General features: G+C 45.4%; 3 protein-coding genes across 5 annotated transcripts in view; 1 reads left to right on the forward strand and 2 right to left on the reverse strand.

Moving 5' to 3' along the window:
* The first annotated feature begins 447 nt into the window (after positions 1-447).
* pfdn1 (prefoldin subunit 1) lies at positions 448-4,756 on the forward strand. 2 transcript variants are annotated; one of them, XM_012853586.3, is made up of 4 exons: positions 448-587; positions 2,247-2,413; positions 2,490-2,574; positions 4,601-4,756. In XM_012853586.3, exons 1-4 carry the CDS (start codon positions 555-557, stop codon positions 4,682-4,684), a joined length of 369 nt encoding a protein of 122 aa, XP_012709040.1. In that variant the 5' UTR covers positions 448-554; the 3' UTR covers positions 4,685-4,756. The 2 variants fall into 2 exon arrangements, with proteins under 2 accessions (XP_012709040.1, XP_012709042.1); XM_012853588.3 differs by having other exon boundaries at positions 4,604-4,756.
* Positions 4,278-15,293, reverse strand: ttc1 (tetratricopeptide repeat domain 1). 2 transcript variants are annotated; one of them, XM_012853584.3, is made up of 8 exons: positions 15,169-15,293; positions 14,393-14,813; positions 11,883-11,943; positions 8,707-8,819; positions 5,957-5,993; positions 5,731-5,879; positions 5,185-5,239; positions 4,278-5,098 (listed from the first exon to the last, which is right to left on the reverse strand). In XM_012853584.3, the coding sequence occupies exons 2-8, from the start codon at positions 14,804-14,806 to the stop codon at positions 4,959-4,961; spliced, it is 969 nt and encodes a 322-aa protein (XP_012709038.2). In that variant the 5' UTR covers positions 14,807-14,813; positions 15,169-15,293; the 3' UTR covers positions 4,278-4,958. The 2 variants fall into 2 exon arrangements, with proteins under 2 accessions (XP_012709038.2, XP_021166817.2); XM_021311142.2 differs by having other exon boundaries at positions 14,899-15,183.
* A 2,150-nt stretch (positions 15,294-17,443) lies between these two features.
* The window catches only part of tmprss15 (transmembrane serine protease 15), a 28,073-nt gene continuing 24,170 nt past the window's right edge, over positions 17,444-21,346 (reverse strand). Inside the window, exons 20-27 of the mRNA XM_036133193.1 lie at positions 19,209-19,258; positions 19,065-19,136; positions 18,846-18,990; positions 18,577-18,758; positions 18,222-18,317; positions 17,958-18,097; positions 17,775-17,829; positions 17,444-17,695 (exon numbers count right to left, since the gene is read on the reverse strand). Of these exons, the coding sequence (XP_035989086.1) occupies positions 17,577-17,695; positions 17,775-17,829; positions 17,958-18,097; positions 18,222-18,317; positions 18,577-18,758; positions 18,846-18,990; positions 19,065-19,136; positions 19,209-19,258 (859 nt within the window). The 3' untranslated portion in view covers positions 17,444-17,576. The remainder of the gene's footprint in view (positions 17,696-17,774; positions 17,830-17,957; positions 18,098-18,221; positions 18,318-18,576; positions 18,759-18,845; positions 18,991-19,064; positions 19,137-19,208; positions 19,259-21,346) is intronic.

Consider the following 21,346-nt stretch of genomic DNA (forward strand, 5'->3'; position numbering starts at 1 on the left):
AGGAGTGAAATAATTCTGCAAACTGGGACTATTCTGGAAATGTTCCCTCTTAATTCTCATAATATGACGTTTTTCTCATAACATTACCACTTTTATGTTTTTTTTTTACTTTATTGTATTTTTTTACTGTATTGTCTGCAAGCTAAAAACCTCGAAAAAGAATGGTCTTGCACAGCTTTTTCTGGTGTTACCACTCTGCAGCTTTAGTGTGTCCAGTTTTGCAACATGGTGCAGCCTTAGTTTATAGAAGGCAGATAGAAGTAGTGAATCAGCCAGAATACATTTCCATGCAGCACAGGAATGAGGAATCTTCTCTGATCCATGTTCACTACAACAGAACTCAACTTTTTTCTGCCACATACAACATGGCGGTGACGTTGACGTGCAAACCTGCGCCCAACGACCACTGAGCTCAGTGATTGATGTCTATGGTCAAGAAGACCAGAACCAGCCGCTGACATGTCTTCACCTCTGGGGGGCAGTAATGAGCCCAGCGGCCGGCGTCTACATGCTGCTAACTGCCACGAAGAGGAGGCGCGTTGGTTCCGCTAAAGATGGCAGCCCCCGTTGATCTGGAACTGAAGAAGGTACCGGTTCTGTTTGTGGTTCGGTCGCATACTGAACTGTATTCTCTGTTATTTGTGCAACTCCCCTGTTCTTAGAGACTGCTAGCAGTTAGCCGCTAGCGGCTAGTAGGTAGCGGCTAGCAGTTAGCCGCTACCTACTAGCCTGCAGACACGGTACATGTGAGTGCTGCATCAGAACCAGAACCAAAAGCAGAGATGTATCGATCAACGAGAGGTTCTGATTAGAGAGCAAGGGTTCTGGTGGTACGGTTCTGATACCTGACTCTGTTCCGCCCTGCTGAGAAGAGCAGTGGGTCTCTGGCTGCAGGCTAAAGTTCGGCTAGAACAGAACCTCATTGTTCCTCAGCGGGAGGTTCCGGTCACCCAGCAGGTCCAGACTGGGCTAACAGTACCAGAACCGACACCAGGAGGGAGAGACAGTAGAGCCGCCAAGGCGTGTGAGATTTAAGTTAAGCTCCCATTAAGTCAGCAGTGAAATAAAGATATAAACTACGATATAATCTAAGATATATCACTAATATATAATCTAAGATATAACACTAATATATAATCTAAAATATAACACTAATATATAATCTAAAATATAACACTAATATATAATCTAAGATATATCACTAATATATAATCTAAGATATATCACTAATATATAATCTAAGATATATCACTAATATATAATCTAAAATATAACACTAATATATAATCTAAAATATAACACTAATATATAATCTAAGATATATCACTAATATATAATCTAAGATATATCACTAATATATAATCTAAGATATATCACTAATATATAATCTAAGATATATCACTAATATATAATCTAAGATATATCACTAATATATAATCTAAAATATAACACTAATATATAATCTAAAATATAACACTAATATATAATCTAAAATATAACACTAATATATAATCTAAGATATATCACTAATATATAATCTAAAATATAACACTAATATATAATCTAAGATATATCACTAATATATAATCTAAGATATATCACTAATATATAATCTAAGATATAACACTAATATATAATCTAAGATATAACACTAATATATAAAACAGAAGGTCAACAGCAGAAGGACCAGAGGAGGATAATTCAGAGTCTAAATCTGGGATTAATGTCCTTCTGATCTTTTTACTGAGGTTTCCAGAAACATTTAGGCTAAAGTCACCAGTAAAATATGTGAATAAACTTATTTAACAGAATTTAGTAGTTTGTAGAAATGTAGGTTGTAACCATGTGATCACATAGAGGCAGTATTGTAGTTATTCTAAATGTTTAGAAGGTTAAACGTGGAGCTGGTTTTAATAAATGTGATTAAAGCACAAAAAGCCCAACAGACAGTTTACAGCAAAGGGAAGAAAGCAGAGAAGTCATCTTTATTCACCAGTTTGTGGAACAAACGCAGAAAAGAAGAGTTATGGGTGAAGAACAGGAGCAGTTTGTTCCCTACAATCACTGGTGGAACCAGCAGGGGGCGCCGCAGCCTCCAGCATACCAGGTTCCTGTAAATGGTCTGTTTTGTGGAGCTGTCCTAATTATCCTGCTGGGTTTGCTCATTGCTGTGGAGCTGAGGGTGGAGCTTGTGTAACTGTGCAGGCTGCGTTTTGTGCTCAGAGTGACGCCTCCTGTCTCCTCAGGCCTTCTCTGAGCTGCAGGTCAAGATGATCGACACGCAGCAGAAGGTGAAGCTGGCCGACCTGCAGATCGATCAGCTCAGCCGGGTCCACAAACACACCAAGCTGACCCAGGCCGAGATCTCCACCCTGCCCAGCAACACGCGCCTCTACGAGGGCGTCGGCCGCATGTGAGTCCGCCCACCTGAGCTGTGACATCACCAGCTGCCGTCGGCAGGTGGCGAGTGACGCGTGTCGCTCTTTCAGGTTCATCCTGCAGTCCAAGGAGGAGATCGACAGCCTGCTGACGGACAAACAGAAGACCGTCGATGACAAGATCAAAGAGCTGGAGGTAAGGAGCCCAGATTCCCAGGTCTGTCTGTTCAGTGGCTCAGCCAATCAGCTCTGTCTGTTCAGTGGCTCAGCCAATCAGCTCTCTCTGTTCAGTGGCTCAGCCAATCAGCTCTGTCTGTCCAGTGGCTCAGCCAATCAGCTCTCTCTGTTCAGTGGCTCAGCCAATCAGCTCTGTCTGTCCAGTGGCTCAGCCAATCAGCTCTGTCTGTCCAGTGGCTCAGCCAATCAGCTCTGTCTGTCCAGTGGCTCAGCCAATCAGCTCTCTCTGTCCAGTGGCTCAGCCAATCAGCTCTCTCTGTCCAGTGGCTCAGCCAATCAGCTCTCTGTTTCCTCCACCTTCCTGCTCCTAACATTTTCCATTGAAGGCCTGAGATGCTTTCAGAATAACTTTAATCTCATTGAGGTAAACTTCTAAGATTTCTCCTAAAATTGCATCACTGAGAGCTTTCAGGGTTCCTGGAGAGAACCGCCGCGGTTCTACGGCGGAAAAAAGGCCACAGCACTGAATCAGAGCTTCACCGATTGGTCAGAGGCTTTTTCCAGCAAACTTGAGTAACCATTTCAGCGGGGATGAGAAGTTTTATTTATATATACACACACACACACATCTATCTATCTATCTATCTATCTATCTATCTATCTATCGATAGATAGATAGATAGATAGATAGATAGATAGATAGATAGATAGATAGATAGATATGGTCCCTCCTGTTTGGCCCAGGCTCAGATAAATTTACTGTAAACAGCAGATATTATGAATGGAAGAAATCTTCTGATTAATATATTACCTACTATTGTTTTCATAAGTTTCTCCTGCATGAATTTGTGTTTTATGAATTATACTTTTGGCACCAGTACCTTTTAAGATTTCTATATTTGAGCATAACCTTATAAATGTCTCTGTCTGGTCATTTTTAAATATGAATCGGATTTTATGATTTAAGTTGCTACATGAGAAGCCGTTTTACCAAATACCTAAATATAATAAATGTCAGTAATAATTCTGTTTGCTAAAACACTTTAACGAGCTTCGTTTAGCCGTTGACCCGACTCTTTGGTTCTGGTTGTTCAGAGTTAACTGAAGAGAAACCCGACAGGTCCAGTTCTGATTCCAGTCCACCAGTCCAACGCGGTTCTGTGAGCCGTTTCATCCTAAATGCCTCGATGGCGTCTGGTCACCGTGTGGAGAATCCAGAGAACCTCGTAATGTCGGTTCTGATCCGAAAACACACGGAGGTCGTTAACGGGAGCTGCAGAACCACTGCTGGTCCTTGGTCGGGTCCACAGCAGCAGAACCACTGCTGGTCCTGGGTCGGGTCCAGAGCTACAGAACCACTGCTGGTCCTGGGTCGGGTCCACAGCAGCAGAACCACTGCTGGTCCTGGGTCGGGTCCAGAGCAGCAGAACCGGCTGATAGTCGTCGTCTGTGACCGTTCTCACGGTACCAGCGCTGCCTGAAGTCCCACCTTCATGTTTTTAGAGAAGCTGCTATTCTCAGAGGATTTAACCTGGTTCTGTTGCTAAATCAGCGTCATCAGTTCTGATTGGCTGGCTGCACCTTTTTAGTTCTAAATACATTTAATAAAACAACTCAGAGTCAACAGAGCATTGGTCATGCATGTGAAGTCGCCTTAAATGTAAGATATTTAAGACCTAATAAATACTTTTTCAGACCCGCCTGATATTCAGATGCTCAGAATCAAGATGAAGCTTTATTTTAAAATCATGGTTTAAACAGAAAGGCAGATTTAACTCGACACCAGAACAGGAAACTTATCTTTTTATTCCCGTTTAATGCGACGTTCTGACGTTTCATCTGAAAGCCTCCAGGTAACCTATCAGATTGGCACAAAGCCATGACATCATCATGTCAGTCTCTACTGATCTTAGAGTAAAACCTGTGATGTAGAAGTAATTACCATCATGTAGCAAACAGAATAGATCCTAAAACTGTGTTTTTATGCTCTGGATGGAAACTTTGGGCTGAACCCGCCTCCCTGACCTTTGACCTCTGTGTTTCAGCAGAAGAAGGTGTACCTGGAGCGCAGCGTCAAAGAAGCGGAGGACAACATCAGAGAGATGCTGCTGTCCAGGAGAGCTCACTGACCAATCACCTTGACTTCCTGTTTCCGCCTCACCTGTTCATAATAAACCAATTAAGCTCCGCCCTCACAGAAACATGCTTGCATCATTTCCTGTTTCCTTTATTAACAGCTGATACAGCAGATGGTGTCAGCCTGCTTCAGTCCTCAGTCTGAGCAACGCCACAATGTCCTGCGGTACCTGAAGCATCCATAGCAGCAGGTTACGGCTCCGGTCCGGTGGAACGGGCCAGGAACCGGACCAGGAGCCTCGACCTGTCGCCGATTAAAAGACGGCGTCATCCGGTGTGGTTGTTGTTGGGGTTCTGGACGAAGTTGATGGAGTAGGATCCACTGCTGGGGTCCTGGTTGACCTGGAAGTTGCTGGTGGAGAGTCCAAACGGCCTCAGGATCAGGTTCCCCAGGTCCTTCAGTTTATCTGTGACACAAGACGGGCGACATGTTCAGGGACCAGGAGTCTCAGGGGAATGAGTGAGAGGCGATGTGTTCAGGTGCAGCACGTACCCATCATCTCCTCCTTTAGCTTCTCGTTTCGCTCCTGAATCTGCTGAGGCAGCCTCTGGTGGACAGACAGGTGAGGGAGACAGGTGAGGGACGTTCAAGCATGAGAAAAACGTTTGTAGTGGTCAGCTCTCTCGCTTCACAGCAAGAAGGTCCCGGGTTTGAATCCCGGGCTCGGCAGGGGCCGTTCTGTGTGGAGTTAGCACGTTCTCCATCTGACCTACGAAGCTTCGTCTGTCCTTTGTAGGACAGGAATCATCAGAACTGATTCCTTTTCATACCCCAGAGCAGAAGGTGACCTTCAGCATCACAGAACAACCGTGATACTTTCAGGACGATTCCCACGAGCAGAAATCAGCACCAAGAGTCAGACAATGAGCTAAAACTGGAGAGTTTAGGGAAAGTAAACATGCCGCCTTTTGTCACAGAGGCCAGTTTGAGCAGAAGCATGTTGAGGCCATCCTCACACGTGTCAGCGCTCACCACCTGAAGAGCGCCTGCTTCAGAGCCCAGGAGCCCCACAGGTTCAGCATCCAGTCATGAACTCACCATGCAGGCCCGCCTGGCTCCGCTGTTGCTTGGATCTCGCTCCAGAACCTGCTTGTAGTCCTCCAGGGCTTCATCTAGCTTCTGGGTTTTCTCATAAAGCTCCGCCCTCCTCAGCAGCGCCCGCAGGTAGTCTGGATCCAGACCTATGGCTACAGTAACCACACGGTGCGTCAGCCAATGAGCTGATTGGTTAATTTATTCAGCAAACGTGACGTCACTGACGTACCTCTGCTGCAGTCTGAGATGGCCTCATCGTTCAGCTCCTGCAGGGACACAAAGCTGTTAGCATGCTGCTGTTAGCATGCTGCAGTTAGCATGCTGCTGTTAGCATGCTGCTGTTAGCATGCTGCTGTTAGCATGCTGCAGTTAGCATCATAGACATAATATCATAGACATAATATAAGAGTAGACTCGTCGTTGGGCGGGTTCTGCCTATGCTGTGATGCGTCAGAGCGTCCGCCATGTTGAATGTGGCAAATCTGCAGTTACTCAGTCACTTAAACAGTATCAGAGGGACTTTAATCTCTGAATATACTTTGTATTCGTAGTATTTTTTTTTTTTGTAATATTACAAGTTTATTTTCATATCCCTTTAGCTTCATTCTCCTGAATTTATTCTCCAAAAGAATAAAAATATTTAAAATAATCTAACCTGGTTCTATTACTCCAGGAGTGAAATAATTCTGCAAACTGATTATTCTGGAAATGTTCCCCCTTAATTCTCATAATATGATGTTTTTATCATAACATTATCTTTTTTGTGTTTGTTTGTTTATTTTTACTTTATTGACCTAGGACTTTTTTTCTCATATTAATAATTTTACCTCTTTAATACTCCCCCAAAAAGTCTGTTCCTAAAGGTTCACATGTGACACGGTTTTATGAAATAATGAAGACCACAATGTTTAGATTTAACAAATTCGTCCTTATATTCATAACACATAAACACACACACACACACATATACATACATAAATGTGTATATATACATACATAAATGTGTATATATATATATATATATATATATATATATATATATATATACACATATATATATATATATATATATATATATATATATATATATACACATATTCAGGGGTTCTGGAAAGGAGGGTCCGTCGGATAGTCGAATCTGGGATTCAGGAAGAGCAGTGTGGTTTTCGTCCTGGCCGTGGAACACTGGACCAGCTCTACACCCTCAGCAGGATTCTGGAGGGGGCATGGGAGTTTGCCCAACCAGTCTACATGTGCTTTGTGGATCTGGAGAAGGCATTCGACCGTGTCCCCCGAGGGATCCTGTGGGGGGTACTCCGGGAGTATGGAGTACCGGACCCTTTAATAAGGGCTGTCAGGTCTCTGTATGACCGGTGTCAGAGTCTGGTCCGCATTGCCGGCAGTAAGTCGGACTCGTTTCCGGTGAGAGTTGGACTCCGCCAAGGCTGCCCTTTCTCACCGATTCTGTTCATAACTTTTATGGACATAATTTCTAGGCGCAGCCAAGGTGTTGAGGGGATCCGCTTTGGTGGCCTTAGGATTGCGTCTCTGCTATTCGCGGATGACGTGGTCCTATTGGCTTCATCAGGGCGTGATCTACAGCTCTCACTGGAGCGGTTCGCAGCCGAGTGCGAAGCGGCCGGGATGAAAATCAGTGCCTCCAAATCCGAGACCATGGTCTTGAACCGGAAAAGGGTAGAGTGCCTTCTCTGGGTTGGGGAGGATGTGCTGCCCCTAGTGGAGGAGTTCAAGTATCTTGGGGTCTTGTTCAGGAATGAGGGGAAGATGGAGCGGGAGATGGACAGGCGGATTGGTGCAGCGTCTGCTGTGAAGCGGGTGCTGTACCGATCCGTTGTGGTGAAGAGAGAGCTGAGCCAAAAGGCCAAGCTCTCGATTTACCGGTCGATCTACGTTCCTACCCTCATCTATGGTCACGAGCTTTGGGTCGTGACCGAAAGAAGGAGATCCCGGATACAAGCGGCTGAAATGAGTTTTCTCCGTAGTGTGTCTGGGCTCTCCCTTAGAGATAGGGTGAGGAGCTCAGTCATCCGGGGAGGACTCAGAGTAGAGCCGCTGCTCCTCCACGTCCAGAGGAGCCAGTTGAGGTGGCTCGGGCATCTGGTCAGGATGCCTCCTGGACGCCTCCCTGGTGAGGTGTTCCGGGCACGTCCCACCGGGAGGAGACCCAGGGGAAGACCCAGGACACGCTGGAGACTATGTCTCTCTGCTGGGAACGCCTTGGGATTCCTCCTGAGGAGCTGGCCCAAGTGGCTGGGGAGAGGGACGTCTGGGCCTCCCTACTGAAGCTGCTACCCCCGCGACCCGACCCCAGATAAGCGGAAGAAGATGGACGGCCGGCTGATGAAGAAGGTTCTGGGGAACTGTCTAGAACCTCTAGAGATGACTTGGCACAGACGGGTCCTTCATAAGATGAAGAACATGAAGGACAACCTGAGCCTCCTCTTCATCAGGTTCTTCAGATGTTCTCAGAGCCGCTCTTAGACCTCTACAGGAGATCCTTCCTGCCATCAGCATCTACAGCAACATTTAGTTTCCCTTTGGTATGCAGAAGGAGCTCTAGTGGGGCGGGGGGGGGGGGCCAAAAGGACTTTACATTTTATCACCATATATTGTGGTAATGTGTGATAATGGTAAAAATTATGGTAAAAGACTATTTACTGCTTCTTTTTCAATGTCAATTATCGCCCCATAAGCACAAACACTGTCCTTAAAAACATTTATGTAACCTATGTTTAAACAAAATGTTTCCTCAGGACTCTGGTCTGATTTTATTACCACACTGCACACAGTAACTGAATTTACTTATATTTTTGAATTTATTGATATTTATTGGTGGAGGAAACAGCAAAAATAACAAAACTGGCAGTTTTGGGGGTTTTCAGACACCACCAGTTGGAATTTCTCGTTGTGGAGATAAAACCAAATTGTTATGATAAATATTAGCCGATTCAGGCCTACCAGATGCAGTCTGGCAGCGGCTCTGTTGGAGAACAGCACGGCCCTCTCTCTGCTGAAGGCAACAGGACACACAGCCAGCGCCTCCGTGTAGCTTTCCTCGGCCTCCTTCCAGTCTGCAGGAACACAACAGGGTTAAACTGGGGGTGGGGGGGCTAGAAATGATTAAGAGATTTATTCCTGTAGATAAACCTGTTTAATTCAGTTTAATTAGTGGCAGCAGAGAAATCGGCCTGTAATCCCTATTTCTGTTTATTGGAGTTACTTTAGCTGTTTTCATTGGATCTCCTGAACGACTTGTAAAAATCAACAGTTTTAAACTTTTAAAAACTTTTCATAAGCTTCATTAATATAATTGTTTTATAACCTCCCAGTTCTATGCTACCAAATAGTTCCCAATGCTTCCGCTGTATAACTCCTGATAAATGCATAGTGTACCTGTGGAGAACACCTGGTGGACACAGCAGGTGTTCTCCCTGCAGTCGCTGAGCGGATCAACACCGGCGATCCATTTACACAATTTACAATAAAGTCCTTTTCTTTTTATACACATTTCTATTGTTAGACCTTCCACAACATTATCAACTGTCCTTTCTTCCAAGAGTCTCATCAGAATTGACCAGAACCAGACAGGTTCACCCTCACCAGACCCAAAAGCTGGGTGGCATGGTACTTCAGAGTCCGGTTCTGGGTTCTGGATCAGCTCAGCTTTGGCAGGAACATAAATCTGCAGAGGATCTGTATGAAAAGGGACATTTCATCCAAAATCCACTTTTTAGCCTTTAAATCCATCTTTCTGAGTCTCCAGAAGCTGCAGACATGTTTAGGTTCTGGTTGGGTCCGATAATTCAACCTGTTCAGCTTTCTCTGTTTTTTGAACAATTTTCCAGCCGAACAGTTTCACAAACCGGCATTTTTATTTTTTTCACAGTGATTTTGTGGTTCAAGCTGCAGGAAGCCGAAGCAAAAAGAGGATGAGAAATGTTGGGTTGTTGGGTGAATTATCCCACAATTCATCTCATCACCCCCACCCAGGGCGCCACCATATGGCTTAAAATTAAATCTACAATCATAACATAACAAATCTGACGAATTGATTTTTCCCGCTTTTTGTTCGATTAAAAGGAAATTACAGAAATGATTTGTAAAATTGTGCTTTTCTCTCCATCATCTGGTCAGTGAGTTGTCCTGAATTCAACGAGCAACAAGCTGTGAAACGCTTATAAAACAAGATGGCCGCCCTGTAAACACTGACAGCATAATGTTTGCTGCTAGTGGTTTTACACAATGACTTTACATCCAACAAAGGCTTCAGTTGTGTAACTTCAGAATAACGCAGAACAAGAAGTAAATGTAGAAATTAAAGTGTTGGTGGTCAGCAGCACCAAATTCCTGGGGGTGCACATCACGGAGAACCTCAGCTGCTCTGAGAACACCACGTCACTGGTGAAGAGGACACAGAAACAACTGTACTTCCTGCGGAGGATGAGGAGAGCCCGCCTGCCCCCGCCCATCCTCACGACCTTCTACAGAAGCACCATAGAGAGCATTCTGACCAGCTGTCTCTCTGTGTGGTGTGGAGGCTGCAGTGCCTCCGACTGGAAGAACGTGAGGAGAGTGGTGAGGACAGCAGAAGGGATCATCGGGGCTCCTCTTCCCTCCATTAAAGACATTTCATCTCAGCGCTGTGTGTCTCGTAACATCATCAGGGACCCCTCACACCCCCCCCCCCCCCCCCACCATAGACTGTTCTCCCTGCTGCCCTCTGGGAAGAGGTTCCACAGCATCCGCTGCAGGTCCACCAGGTTCTGCAGAAGCTTTTTCACCTGCTGCCATCAGACTGTGCGCCATATTGCATCTTTATCTGACATTACCAACGTTGCTGAACTTTATTATCCATTTAAATAGTACACAACCCAACGTTAAATTTATATTGTAATGACCTCGTTTCCCCGTGTCTTCTTTCTTTTTTACGGTTTAATAGTTAAGTAATCTCCCACACCTTATTCCACCTGTAATCCCACTACACTGTCGTGTGCTGTATGCACTCTGTTCATACAGAATGACAATAAAGATGTCTAAGTCCAAGTCTAAAAAGGTTTTTGAGTATTCCGACAACATATTTTCCTAAATATTTCCCCCTTTAGGGACTGCTGAGGTACGCGAACAAGGCGAACATAGCGAGTGATTTCCACGTTATCGCGTGTGAAGGTATGTTCAGGAGAGAGTTGCAAACGATTGGGCAAATGGAGCCAAGCGAGATTCCGCTTGAGTTCAACAATCTAAACTTTTCTGTTAATTCTGGTAAAGTTGCTCCTCATCCATTTATTTAAGCACCAAAATGTGTTTTATGCGTAACATATTTAGACGGTACAATTAGGCTCCATGTCCACTGAGCAACGACGGGTCTAATGACTGAGGACGCCTGTAGTTTGTGTCCCAGATGATCCGTAGCCGTCAGTCTGGGTCCTGGACAGACTGCTGGAAGCGGCCGTCATCCAGACGCAGCTCCAGGTGGTCATACCTGCCGGCAGCGTCTCTGGTGGACCCAGGCGCCGACGTTCAGCTTTCCACCTGACATACAGCCCACAGTGAGTTAAACAGACAGGAGCAACAGGACCACCGCTCCTCCTACTAGACTACACGCCGTTGGGAGCCGGAGGGGAATGGCTGAGTTGTCGAGAGGTCACATGACCAACCAGGCGATCATCGCAAAAAATGTGCCTTCCTCGTGTTCGGTGTGAACGAACCTGAGTGCAAAATTGCATGAAAGTCTAAGGAGGACATTGCCAAATTTATTTTCTGTAGATTTTCCAAAAATGACATTTTAATAAATTGCAAATCCAAATAAATCAATAAGATGTATTTTAATCATGCAGCCCTACCCCCAGTGTATTAAAAAAATGTCTAAGCGGGTCTAAAATCCTTTAGATTTAGAGAGACGGCACCAAAACGAGTTGTTCTCAGACACTCTGCAGAACAAGAGTAGAAAGGGAGGCTTTGGGGCACCAAAAACGAGGAATTCAGAGCAAAGCTTTGCAGCTGCACTGTAGATAGATCACAACAAGATGGTTTCTATGAGAAAAGGAAGAACTGAAAATCATGATAGGTCTCCTTTAAAGTGCAGGTCCTGTTCAGGACGCTTCAGGTTCCTAAAACATGAACTGCTTGGTACTCACCTCCAGCTTTAAAGAGGCTGTTTCCAGTTTCCTTCAGAGCGACACTCTGCTGCCGACGACTCTGAAACAGAAACACTGAGTTTTACTGCAGAAACCCTGTCACCTGAATGCTTCGTCCTGCAGGTGCATCGGTCAGTCCTACAGGTCCAGATCTAACAGAACCTGTTGGGTTTATGAACTTCCTGGCACTAAATGGACCTGACACCCAGCACAGAGGCAGCACCACTAACTGCCTCCAGGGGGAGCCACCAGGGACATAACTCACACCGTAGACAGGAAGCTCCCATTAAACTAGGGAGACGTTTGAGTTCAGCGAGTTAAACTGAGGTGATCCTGATGGAATCAATCTTTTTAACAACTAAAAATAACACCCTTTATTGAAAGTTAATTAGTTGTCACAAATTATTATTTAATTAATCATTTTGAAGCAAACACCCTGTAGGTAACTACATACTTGGTGGAGGTTTACATCACTGACCAATTAATATTCTTAAAATTACTTTGCTGATAAGATTGAGCTGAACTGTCATCAGGAAGTCGTCTGAAAACGCCCTGAAACCTTCTCAATAATTAAGATAAAACAATTCAGGAGGTCATCTGGAAACATTTCCAGATGTCCAGGTTTGTGTCAGAGCGTCTCTCCGGTTTGTGTCGGAGCTTCTCATATATTAAATAATTATTTTGTTCTTTGACAATGTATTTTGGGAAAAACTGGTTAGTTTTAAACTAAGAGCAACATATATGCTCGTGCTCTGTTATTATGTTGCTCACATAAAACTAAGAACAACATGTGATATTTTGCTATAACTTGTTTTAACTTGTGGTGGAACTTATGACAATGTGTTGTGAGAAAGACTGATTCAATCTCTGTATTCCTTATTTTGCTTATATTTGCTGTATTCTGAGTTCTGTGCCATGTCGCAACGTTATTTTGCTTCACACACTGCTGAGATGCTTGGAATGGTTTTTGTTTTGGAAACGGGACGAACAGCTCAGATAGGAGAGAGAAGTGGCCACTCTCGGGCGTGCTGGTGGCGCAGCGGGTAGCCGACCCATGTACGGAGGCCTTAGTCCTCAACGCAGTCGACCCGGGTTCCAATCCGACCCGCGGTCCTTTCTTGCCTGTCTCTCCCCCTCTTCCACCCCCTTCCTGTCAGCCTACTGTAATAAAAAGCGAGCCACTAGAGCTCAAAAAAAAAAAAAAGAACTGGCCACTGTGGCTCCCATCTGATACTTTGTTTATGGGTATAAAAAGGAGGGACCCGCCCTCAGTCAATGAAGTCTGCCGTGGGAGGACGCCCGGCCGTGTGGATGTTGCTCTAACCGGACTGACCGACTTCCCAGTTCTGTGCCATGGTGAGAGACCAGATGAACATCATGCCTGTTTGAAAGCTTGTCGGCTTTGATGCTTGCTACTTTGCTATATTATGTGGGGAATAATGAAGGACATAGTTATTCTAGCAGAAATAGTGTTTAAGAAGTTGCTTGCTGTTTTGTGTTGCTGTATTCTGTGGGTAATAATAAATATGGGCACTATTATCCTAACAGAAACAGTGCTTGTGTTTTTATTTGTGTGTTGCCGATCTCTTCCGAATCTGAATAAAGATTTCATGAAACAGCGTCTCTCCGGTTTGTGAGCTAGCTCTGAGTTACGTCCCTGCGTTTATTAATCACAGCTTGAAAAGTAGACGTGGCTGTGTTTTACCGCTAAAGTTTACTGCAGCTAACCCATGAATACTTTAGCAGTCTACTGGCTATTTTACTGCATGTATATTTACTTTATCACTTTAATATTACAGTTTTTCTATTAATGCTCTATTATCCGTAAAATCTTTCCTGTTACTTAGTGTACTACTCATGCTCTACAAATACTCTGGCCAACTGCCTGACCAGTCTGAACAGGTCCAAACTGCTCTAAGTATAAACTGGTCTAAACAAACTGCTCCAAAAAAACTGTAAACTGCTCTAAAAAGATGTAAACAGGTCTAAAAAACATTTAAACTGGTCTAAAAAATGTACTCTAAACAAAGTAAATAGGTTTAAACTGCTCTCCACAGTCGTAAACAAGTTATAAACTGGTGTAAAAAATTTAAACTGCTCCAAAAAAGTGTAAACTGCTCTAAACAATGTAAACAGGTCTAAAAAACATTTAAACTGGTCTAAAAAATGTACTCTAAACAATGTAAACAGGTTTAAACTGCTCTCCACAGGCGTAAACAAGTTATAAACTGGTGTAAAAAAGTGTAAACTGCTCCAAAAAACTGTAAACTGCTCTAAAAAGATGTAAACAGGTCTAAAAAACATTTAAACTGGTCTAAAAAATGTACTCTAAACAATGTAAACAGGTCTAAACTGCTCTCCACAGGCGTAAACAAGTTATAAACTGGTGTAAAAAATTTAAACTGCTCCAAAAAAGTGTAAACTGCTCTAAACAATGTAAACAGGTCTAAACGATATAAACTGGTGTAAACTGCTCTCCACAGGTGTAAACATGTATAACAACGCGTTACCTCCTTCTCCTCCTCTGTCAGCTCCTTCTCCACCTCCCTCAGGTAGTCATCATCAAACTCTACTCCTTTGGGCATCTCCTCATCTTTCAGCTCAGAGTCTGAGTCCTGGTCCTGATGCTCTTCCTCCTCCTCCTCCTCCTCCAGCTTCTCTTCACCAGGTTCCTCCTCCTGCCGTCCTCCTCCTGTCTCCCTGTCGGTGTCTCCATGGTCAGGTATGCTGTCCGGGTTTTTTGGAGGAACCTCCTCTGAACCTGAAGCGTCCTTGTGGCTGTCCTCCTGCTGCTCCTCCGGGGAGTGAGGAGCCTCCATGATCTCCTGGCAGTCATAGAAGTCCTCCTCGTCGTCCTCCCTCTCAGCTGCCCCGGCTTGTGGAGCTGCTCCCCGGCCTTCCTGCTCTCCTCCTCGGCTGCTCATCCCGAAGCTGAAACGACACTTTGACTCAGACGCGAACTCCTGCAGGCGGAGTCCAGATGAACAGCAGACCGGAACCACACTACACCTGTCACCTGTCACCTGTCGCCGGCCGGTTGTTCTGGTCTACTTCCTGTTTCCCTGCAGCTCTACCGTGATTGGCTGAGCACTAACTGCGGTACACCAGGCCTGTTTTAGGCAGCAGCCAGAAGAAGCTAAATGCTAACAGCTAACTGTGGCTAAAGTACCACGCCGTGACGTCAGCCGTCTGAAGCCTACCGGGTTAGAGTGATGTCATCACCGTGACGTCTCTCTGCAAGTTAAAGTGACTAAAGAGTAAAAACAGCAAAGTTATTCCGTCTCACCTGAAAAGCTGTCAGACAACCGGCCAGTCTGACGTCACTTCCGGGTTTAGACTTCTTCTACGCGCCTGCGCTGTGGTTAGACTTTTCAGCGCCTTCTACCGAAGAGTGGCGATGAAGAGGAGCAGCTGGACCTGCGCCGCTGCTTAGAACAGGATGAAGACTTTATTCAGTTATGAATAAATGATTGATTCTGAATAAATGTTCATTTATTTCTGTCCAGCTGGACCAAGGTTTAAACCAAAACCTACGGCATCAAGAAGGTGCAGAAAGGGTATTTACTCCCAATATGTTGTTCTGCCCCATTCAAAGTTCAGCTCTGCACGAGTTATGATGGAATTTTGCTTTATTAAAGATAACTGTTGCTCAGTTGGATTTCTGAAGACGTTGTAATCCCCAGTAAGGTCCAGACTCCAGCTTTGGGATCCACTGGCTGGTGATGTGATAGAACCAGCCGTCATCCTCAACCAGGTGGAACCCATGGCCTCCACTCCTCCCCACAGAAACTGGACTTTTTACACAATAGTCCAAAGAAGGTTTAGACTCAGAGTTAAAAAAGAGACATGGAGGATGTGTTTGATCAGTTCATTCCTTCATCCTCAGCTTTCAGATTTTAACCATGAATCTGAAAAGACTGTAAAATGTTTCTGACATCAGCAATCAGGCTCAAACCAGAGGCAGCAGGACTCAGTTCTGAAGACGTTTCCTCACCTGTCCAGGTGTCTTTATCAGTTCTGGAGGTTCTGATCTACCTGCAGGTGGAGCGCTGCTGGTTCTAAGCACATGGAGGTCCATCCTCCTAGAACCAGGTCAGAACCAGTGAGCCACCATCTCTGTCCTGGTGGTTAGAAGCTGCTGCTTGGTGTGAGAGGAGGACTTGGCCTCCTGAACCATGATGAGATGCTGATGTAATCTCTCTGGAACGTGATGGAGAACCGAGCTGTAAACTCTGAGGAGCTGAAGCTCCATCCTCCTCCTCTGATCACTGATGGCTTTGCTCTTTGGACCAAGATGGATTCTTTCTAACATCTGTCCTCCCTGTCCAACATCTGGACCTCATGGTCCTCAGCAGTGTCTTCTTTGTCCTGGAGGTACCAGAGGTCCTCTGAGCCCTGAGCTGCTGGTCCTCCTGCTGCTCCAGGCGTTTAGACATTGTTTAGTGAAATGAACCAGTAAACTAACCCAATAAATATTAGCCAACAAAATAGGCTGATTGACACGACAAAGCAAATATTTCATCAAACTGCGTCAGCTTCGTGCATCACAATCCCATATGGAGTTCTACTCCACGGAAAACGTATCAGGCTCCTCTCCTGTGGAACCAACTCCCAGTTTTGGTCCGTGAGGCAGACACCCCGTCTACTTTTAAGACTAATCTTAAAACTTTCCTTTGTGACAAAGCTTCTAGTCAGAGTGGCTCATGTTATCCTGAGCTACCTCTATAGTTATGCTGCTATAGGCTTAGGCTGCTGGAGGACATCAGGGTCTATTTCTCTCTCTCTGCTGAGTTCTCCTACTGCTCTCCAATCTGCATTGTTTGTTGTTATTTCAGCTTTTAACCTTTTCTTCTCTGTCATTTTTCTCCTCATAGAAGGTACACCTGGTCTGGTGTTCTGTTAGCTGTGACAACAGACTAAACAGGAGGAATGGTGGTTAGGGAACTGGGCCTTTGCATCTTGGAGAGGCTGCAAAGATTGCGGGTTCAAAATTCAGTCCCTCTGGGTCCCTGAGCACAGATTGGTCCCTGTGCGGCGTTCAGTGTGACATCACAATGCTCCCTGAGGACTGGGTTACACAGAGAAATTTACCATCTGAGGGCCTAGAAAAGGAAATATTTATTTATCATGTGGGCCATTTCTCTGTGACAATCTGACCCAAACTTCATCCAAGCATCTCTGCACCCACTGGATTGATGAGGCAGCAGCACCACCTGCTGGATAAACACCCATATGACGGTCCCAAACGGTCCAGGTCATTTTTCAGTACCACAAAACATGGTTCAGACTTTAAACCAGACGTCTTTACGTTTTAGACATGTCCCTGGACCAAAACGGTTGGGTTACCAAAGTAACATCATCATCTCTGCTACAATAGGCTCCTCTGGGTTCCTGTGCACATCATGTTCTGCATCATGTTCTGCATCATGTTCTGCACGAACACTCCCACAGATGGCCTGTTTCCAGCAGAACCAGCAGTCAACCCTGATGAGTTCTGTGGCCACAGCCTTTGGTCAGGTTTTACCCCCAACAGTGAGCAGGCAGCAATCAGAACAAAGAACTCCAGGATTTCAGCACATTTTATTACTTAAATGACATTTTTCAGATTTAGTAGAATCAGTCAAAGTTTAATGCTCTGATCAACATCTCATCCAGTAGTGGGTCCAGTTATGAGATTCTTCTTAGTCCTTCAAGTTATGGAGAGGAGGAGGAGGAACGTCTGATCTGAGCAATCCAAGAGACGAAGGCTGAGACTCGGGCGTAGCCTCCAGGTTTCTGAGGACGTCCACAGCCCACCCCGAACGAGGTCACACCTGTTGGGAACCAATCAGGGAGCAGACCCGTAAGGTGTGTGTGTGTGGTAGTGTGTGTGTGAGAAAGAGAGAGACTGACCAATCAAAGTCCAGTGTCTGTCCTCCATGCACATCAGAGGACCACCAGAGTCTCCCTGCGAACAGGTGAAACAGAGAAAACACCTCAGTCCCCCAAACAGGTGTCTGACCAATCAGCTGTCAGCCTGACCAGCCAGTAGATGTTAGGTCACTGGTTTCATTTCTTCTCCAGGTGAGCTGTTACCTGACAGCTGTCCATGCCACCCTCAGGGTAACCTGCACACAGCATGCTGGAGGTGATGGTGTACTCAGGCAGGAGGTGCTGACACTGATCCTGGTCGACCAGAGGAAGCTCGGCCTCCTGGAGAACGTCAGGCAGAGAACCTGAAAGAGAGACATGTGGGGTCATCCAGGTGAGACAGATCAGTGAGAAATAATATCTAACCTAACTCTAACCCTGCTGTGTGATCATAGTGATGATGTGTGATGATGTGTCATCATGTCTGACCTCCTTCTGCCTCCCGTCCCCAGCCTGCAATGAAACATTTCCTTCCTGCAGTGACACTCTGGCCTTCAGCAGGTAAACACACGGGCTGCACCCACTCTGCAAAACAGGAAGGATTCACTCAGAGCCATCATCAGCCTGACAGCTTTACATTCTGCAGGTTTTATAAAGTAATGTTCAGACGGCAGATTAATGTTTCTGTGGTAAAGCAGGGTTCGCCTTAAACCTGACACACAGCACTTGGAGCTAAATGTGCTCAGTTCAGTGTTATTGAACGTTCTGCTGGATTTGCAGATACAAACTAAATGTTCACTAGTGGCTCTCTGACGGTGTCAGCTGACAGACTGGTGTCACTAACGGGTGAAGTTGATTGGCTGCTGCAGATGCATCATGGCCACGTCAGCCTGTTTGGATAGTCTGTTGTATTCTCTGTGGATGACAATCTGATCGACTCGTCTGGTCTGAACATCCTCAGAGTTCATGTTGGATTGAGTGTGAAGACCAAGGACAGCGGACCAGAACTCTTGGTGGATGTTCTTCCTGTTGGCCAGAGGAGGACAATAGAGCAGACAGCCCCACCTAGACGCCACATTTACCATCTTCACCTAATTCATCATCTTCTCTCACCCATAGACACAATGTGCAGCGGTCAACACCCAATCGCTGCTGATCAGCGAGCCTCCACAGACATGGCGTCCCTTCCAGTGCAGCGACACCATCCAAGGCCACGCCCCCTTCACTGCATCGGTTCCGCCCACAACTCTGTCCTCACCTGACAAAGAAGGTGCTGTTAGACCCCAGCAGAGCCCAAAGAAGTCAAAGATAGAATAACGTTCAGGTTCGGACCGTCAGCAGGTTCACTGTTTTCTGATTGGTCCAAATCTCCCGTCACGTTGTTGATCAGACGCAGTCCACAAGCTGAGAAGACAAGCAGGCTCATTAAAAGTGGAAAAGTTAAACATTTCCCACCCGTTACACAGATTTACTCACGTTTGTTGGAGCAGGTGAGAGAAATGACCTCCTGACTGCTGCAGCTTTCACTGTGGAGACAAGTTAGAGCGTCAACCTGCAGCTTCCCTGAACATGCTCTGCTTCTGGTTCCACAGGGAAAATTATAATTCCTTTAATGTGTCGCTGTGGGACAATTCAGGCGTGACAGTTACACAATTACTAGCAAGGAAAAAGAAGAATAAATGAACAAACCAGTTTAATTTAAAATTAGCTCTAAGGAAACACAAAGAGTAGAAGATAAAAAAGAAAATATCAGAGTAAATAAATATTTTAAAGACATCAGTATCTGGGGACAGTGTAACGGATAAAGATCAGATGACTGATGCGGTTCTCCTCCAGTCCTCCTGTCTCCACCTCCTGCTCTGGTCCAGAGGACGTCCGGGTCAGAACCGTCCTCCTGACTTTATCCACTGAGCTAGAAGAACCTGTTTATGGGGATCAGTCAGAAAACATGGAGCTCATACGCTGCAAAGGGAAATAAAAACGAGAGCAGATAAAAGGAGCGCTGTAGGACAGACAGAGACCTAGAGACAGCCTGTCCTCTAGTGGTCCTCATGTCACATGTGCTCCTTTTCCAGCAAAGCAGACAAATGGCTGAATGTCCGCCGGTCTGTGGCGGCCTGTTAAAGCCGGCCGTACAGTTTTTACAGTTTTTACAGTTTTTACAGTTTTTGCCCTTTTCAGGATGATTCTTCAGTCGTGCCAGAATGTTTCAGATGGGGAGGAGTTTCAGCTCCATCCTGCGTCCTGTAGCATCCAGGGGGTAACGAGGGCGATTCTCCTCTCACCTCCTCCTCCCCATCAGGAATCAGACCGTCTTCCCCCGACCTCGCCCTCTGCCCTCTGCCCTCTGCGCTCTGCGCTCTACGCTCAAGTAGATTCTTCTTCGTCTTCTCAGAGGAAAACAGGAGAGAAGCATGACGGCGGTACGTGTGACATGGAGTCAGACTACGGAGCAGCAACCTGTAGAATTACCAAAGCAGCGTTTGGTTCTAGTGAGCCTCATGTTTAACAGAGAACATCAACACTTCTGTCTTTTTCTTCTTCTACTGTTTATATTTGGCTTCCAGGTAGACGAGTCTGAGCAGCGCCACCTCTCTGCGGGGCTGAGTCTGACGTTTGGTTTTTGAACGCAGGGTGTGAGCAGTCAGGTCATCAGAGCGTCGGGTAAGAACAGATATAAGAGCTTTTAAACCCCGAGGTTTGATCCTACAGAGCTTTAGAACCACGACTGAAAATATCCTGCAGCGTACATAAGAGCCGACCCCCAGATTCTGGTGCGTAGAACCAAGAGAACATGGGAACCATGCAGGAAACTGGCCCTTCAGGACCTTAACACACCTGAGATGGGCCGTGACCCAATCATCAGGAGTTTGTCTTGTAATTGGTGGGTTGCCGGTTTAAATCCCTGCTGCAGCCCCCATGGAAGAGGTGACTGATGTTGAGCAATGAGAACGTTTACCGTCGTCTCAGATGTGCTGAAGCAGGGGAACATCCACGTCTTTCAGACGCCGGCTCTTCCCTTCTCTAGAGTCATAAATCAGTGACTTCTCATTTCCAGCGCCGCCCTGGTTCTGGTTCTTCTTACCTGACATTGGTTCTTCTTACCTGACATTGTTCTTCTTACCTGACATTGGTTCTTCTTACCTGACATTGGTTCTTCTTACCTGACATTGTTCTTCTTACCTGACATTGTTCTTCTTACCTGACATTGGTTCTTCTTACCTGACATTGGTTCTTCTTACCTGACATGGTTCTTCTTACCTGACATTGGTTCTTCTTACCTGACATTGGTTCTTCTTACCTGACATTGGTTCTTCTTACCTGACATTGTTCTTCTTACCTGACATTGGTTCTTCTTACCTGACATTGGTTCTTCTTACCTGACATGGTTCTTCTTACCTGACATTGGTTCTTCTTACCTGACATTGGTTCTTCTTACCTGACATTGTTCTTCTTACCTGACATTGGTTCTTCTTACCTGACATTGGTTCTTCTTACCTGACATGGTTCTTCTTACCTGACATTGGTTCTTCTTACCTGACATTGGTTCTTCTTACCTGACATTGTTCTTCTTACCTGACATTGGTTCTTCTTACTGACATTGGTTCTTCTTA

This window comes from Fundulus heteroclitus, unplaced genomic scaffold, assembly GCF_011125445.2.
Source record: "Fundulus heteroclitus isolate FHET01 unplaced genomic scaffold, MU-UCD_Fhet_4.1 scaffold_59, whole genome shotgun sequence".
Classification (NCBI taxonomy): Eukaryota; Metazoa; Chordata; class Actinopteri; order Cyprinodontiformes; family Fundulidae; genus Fundulus; species Fundulus heteroclitus.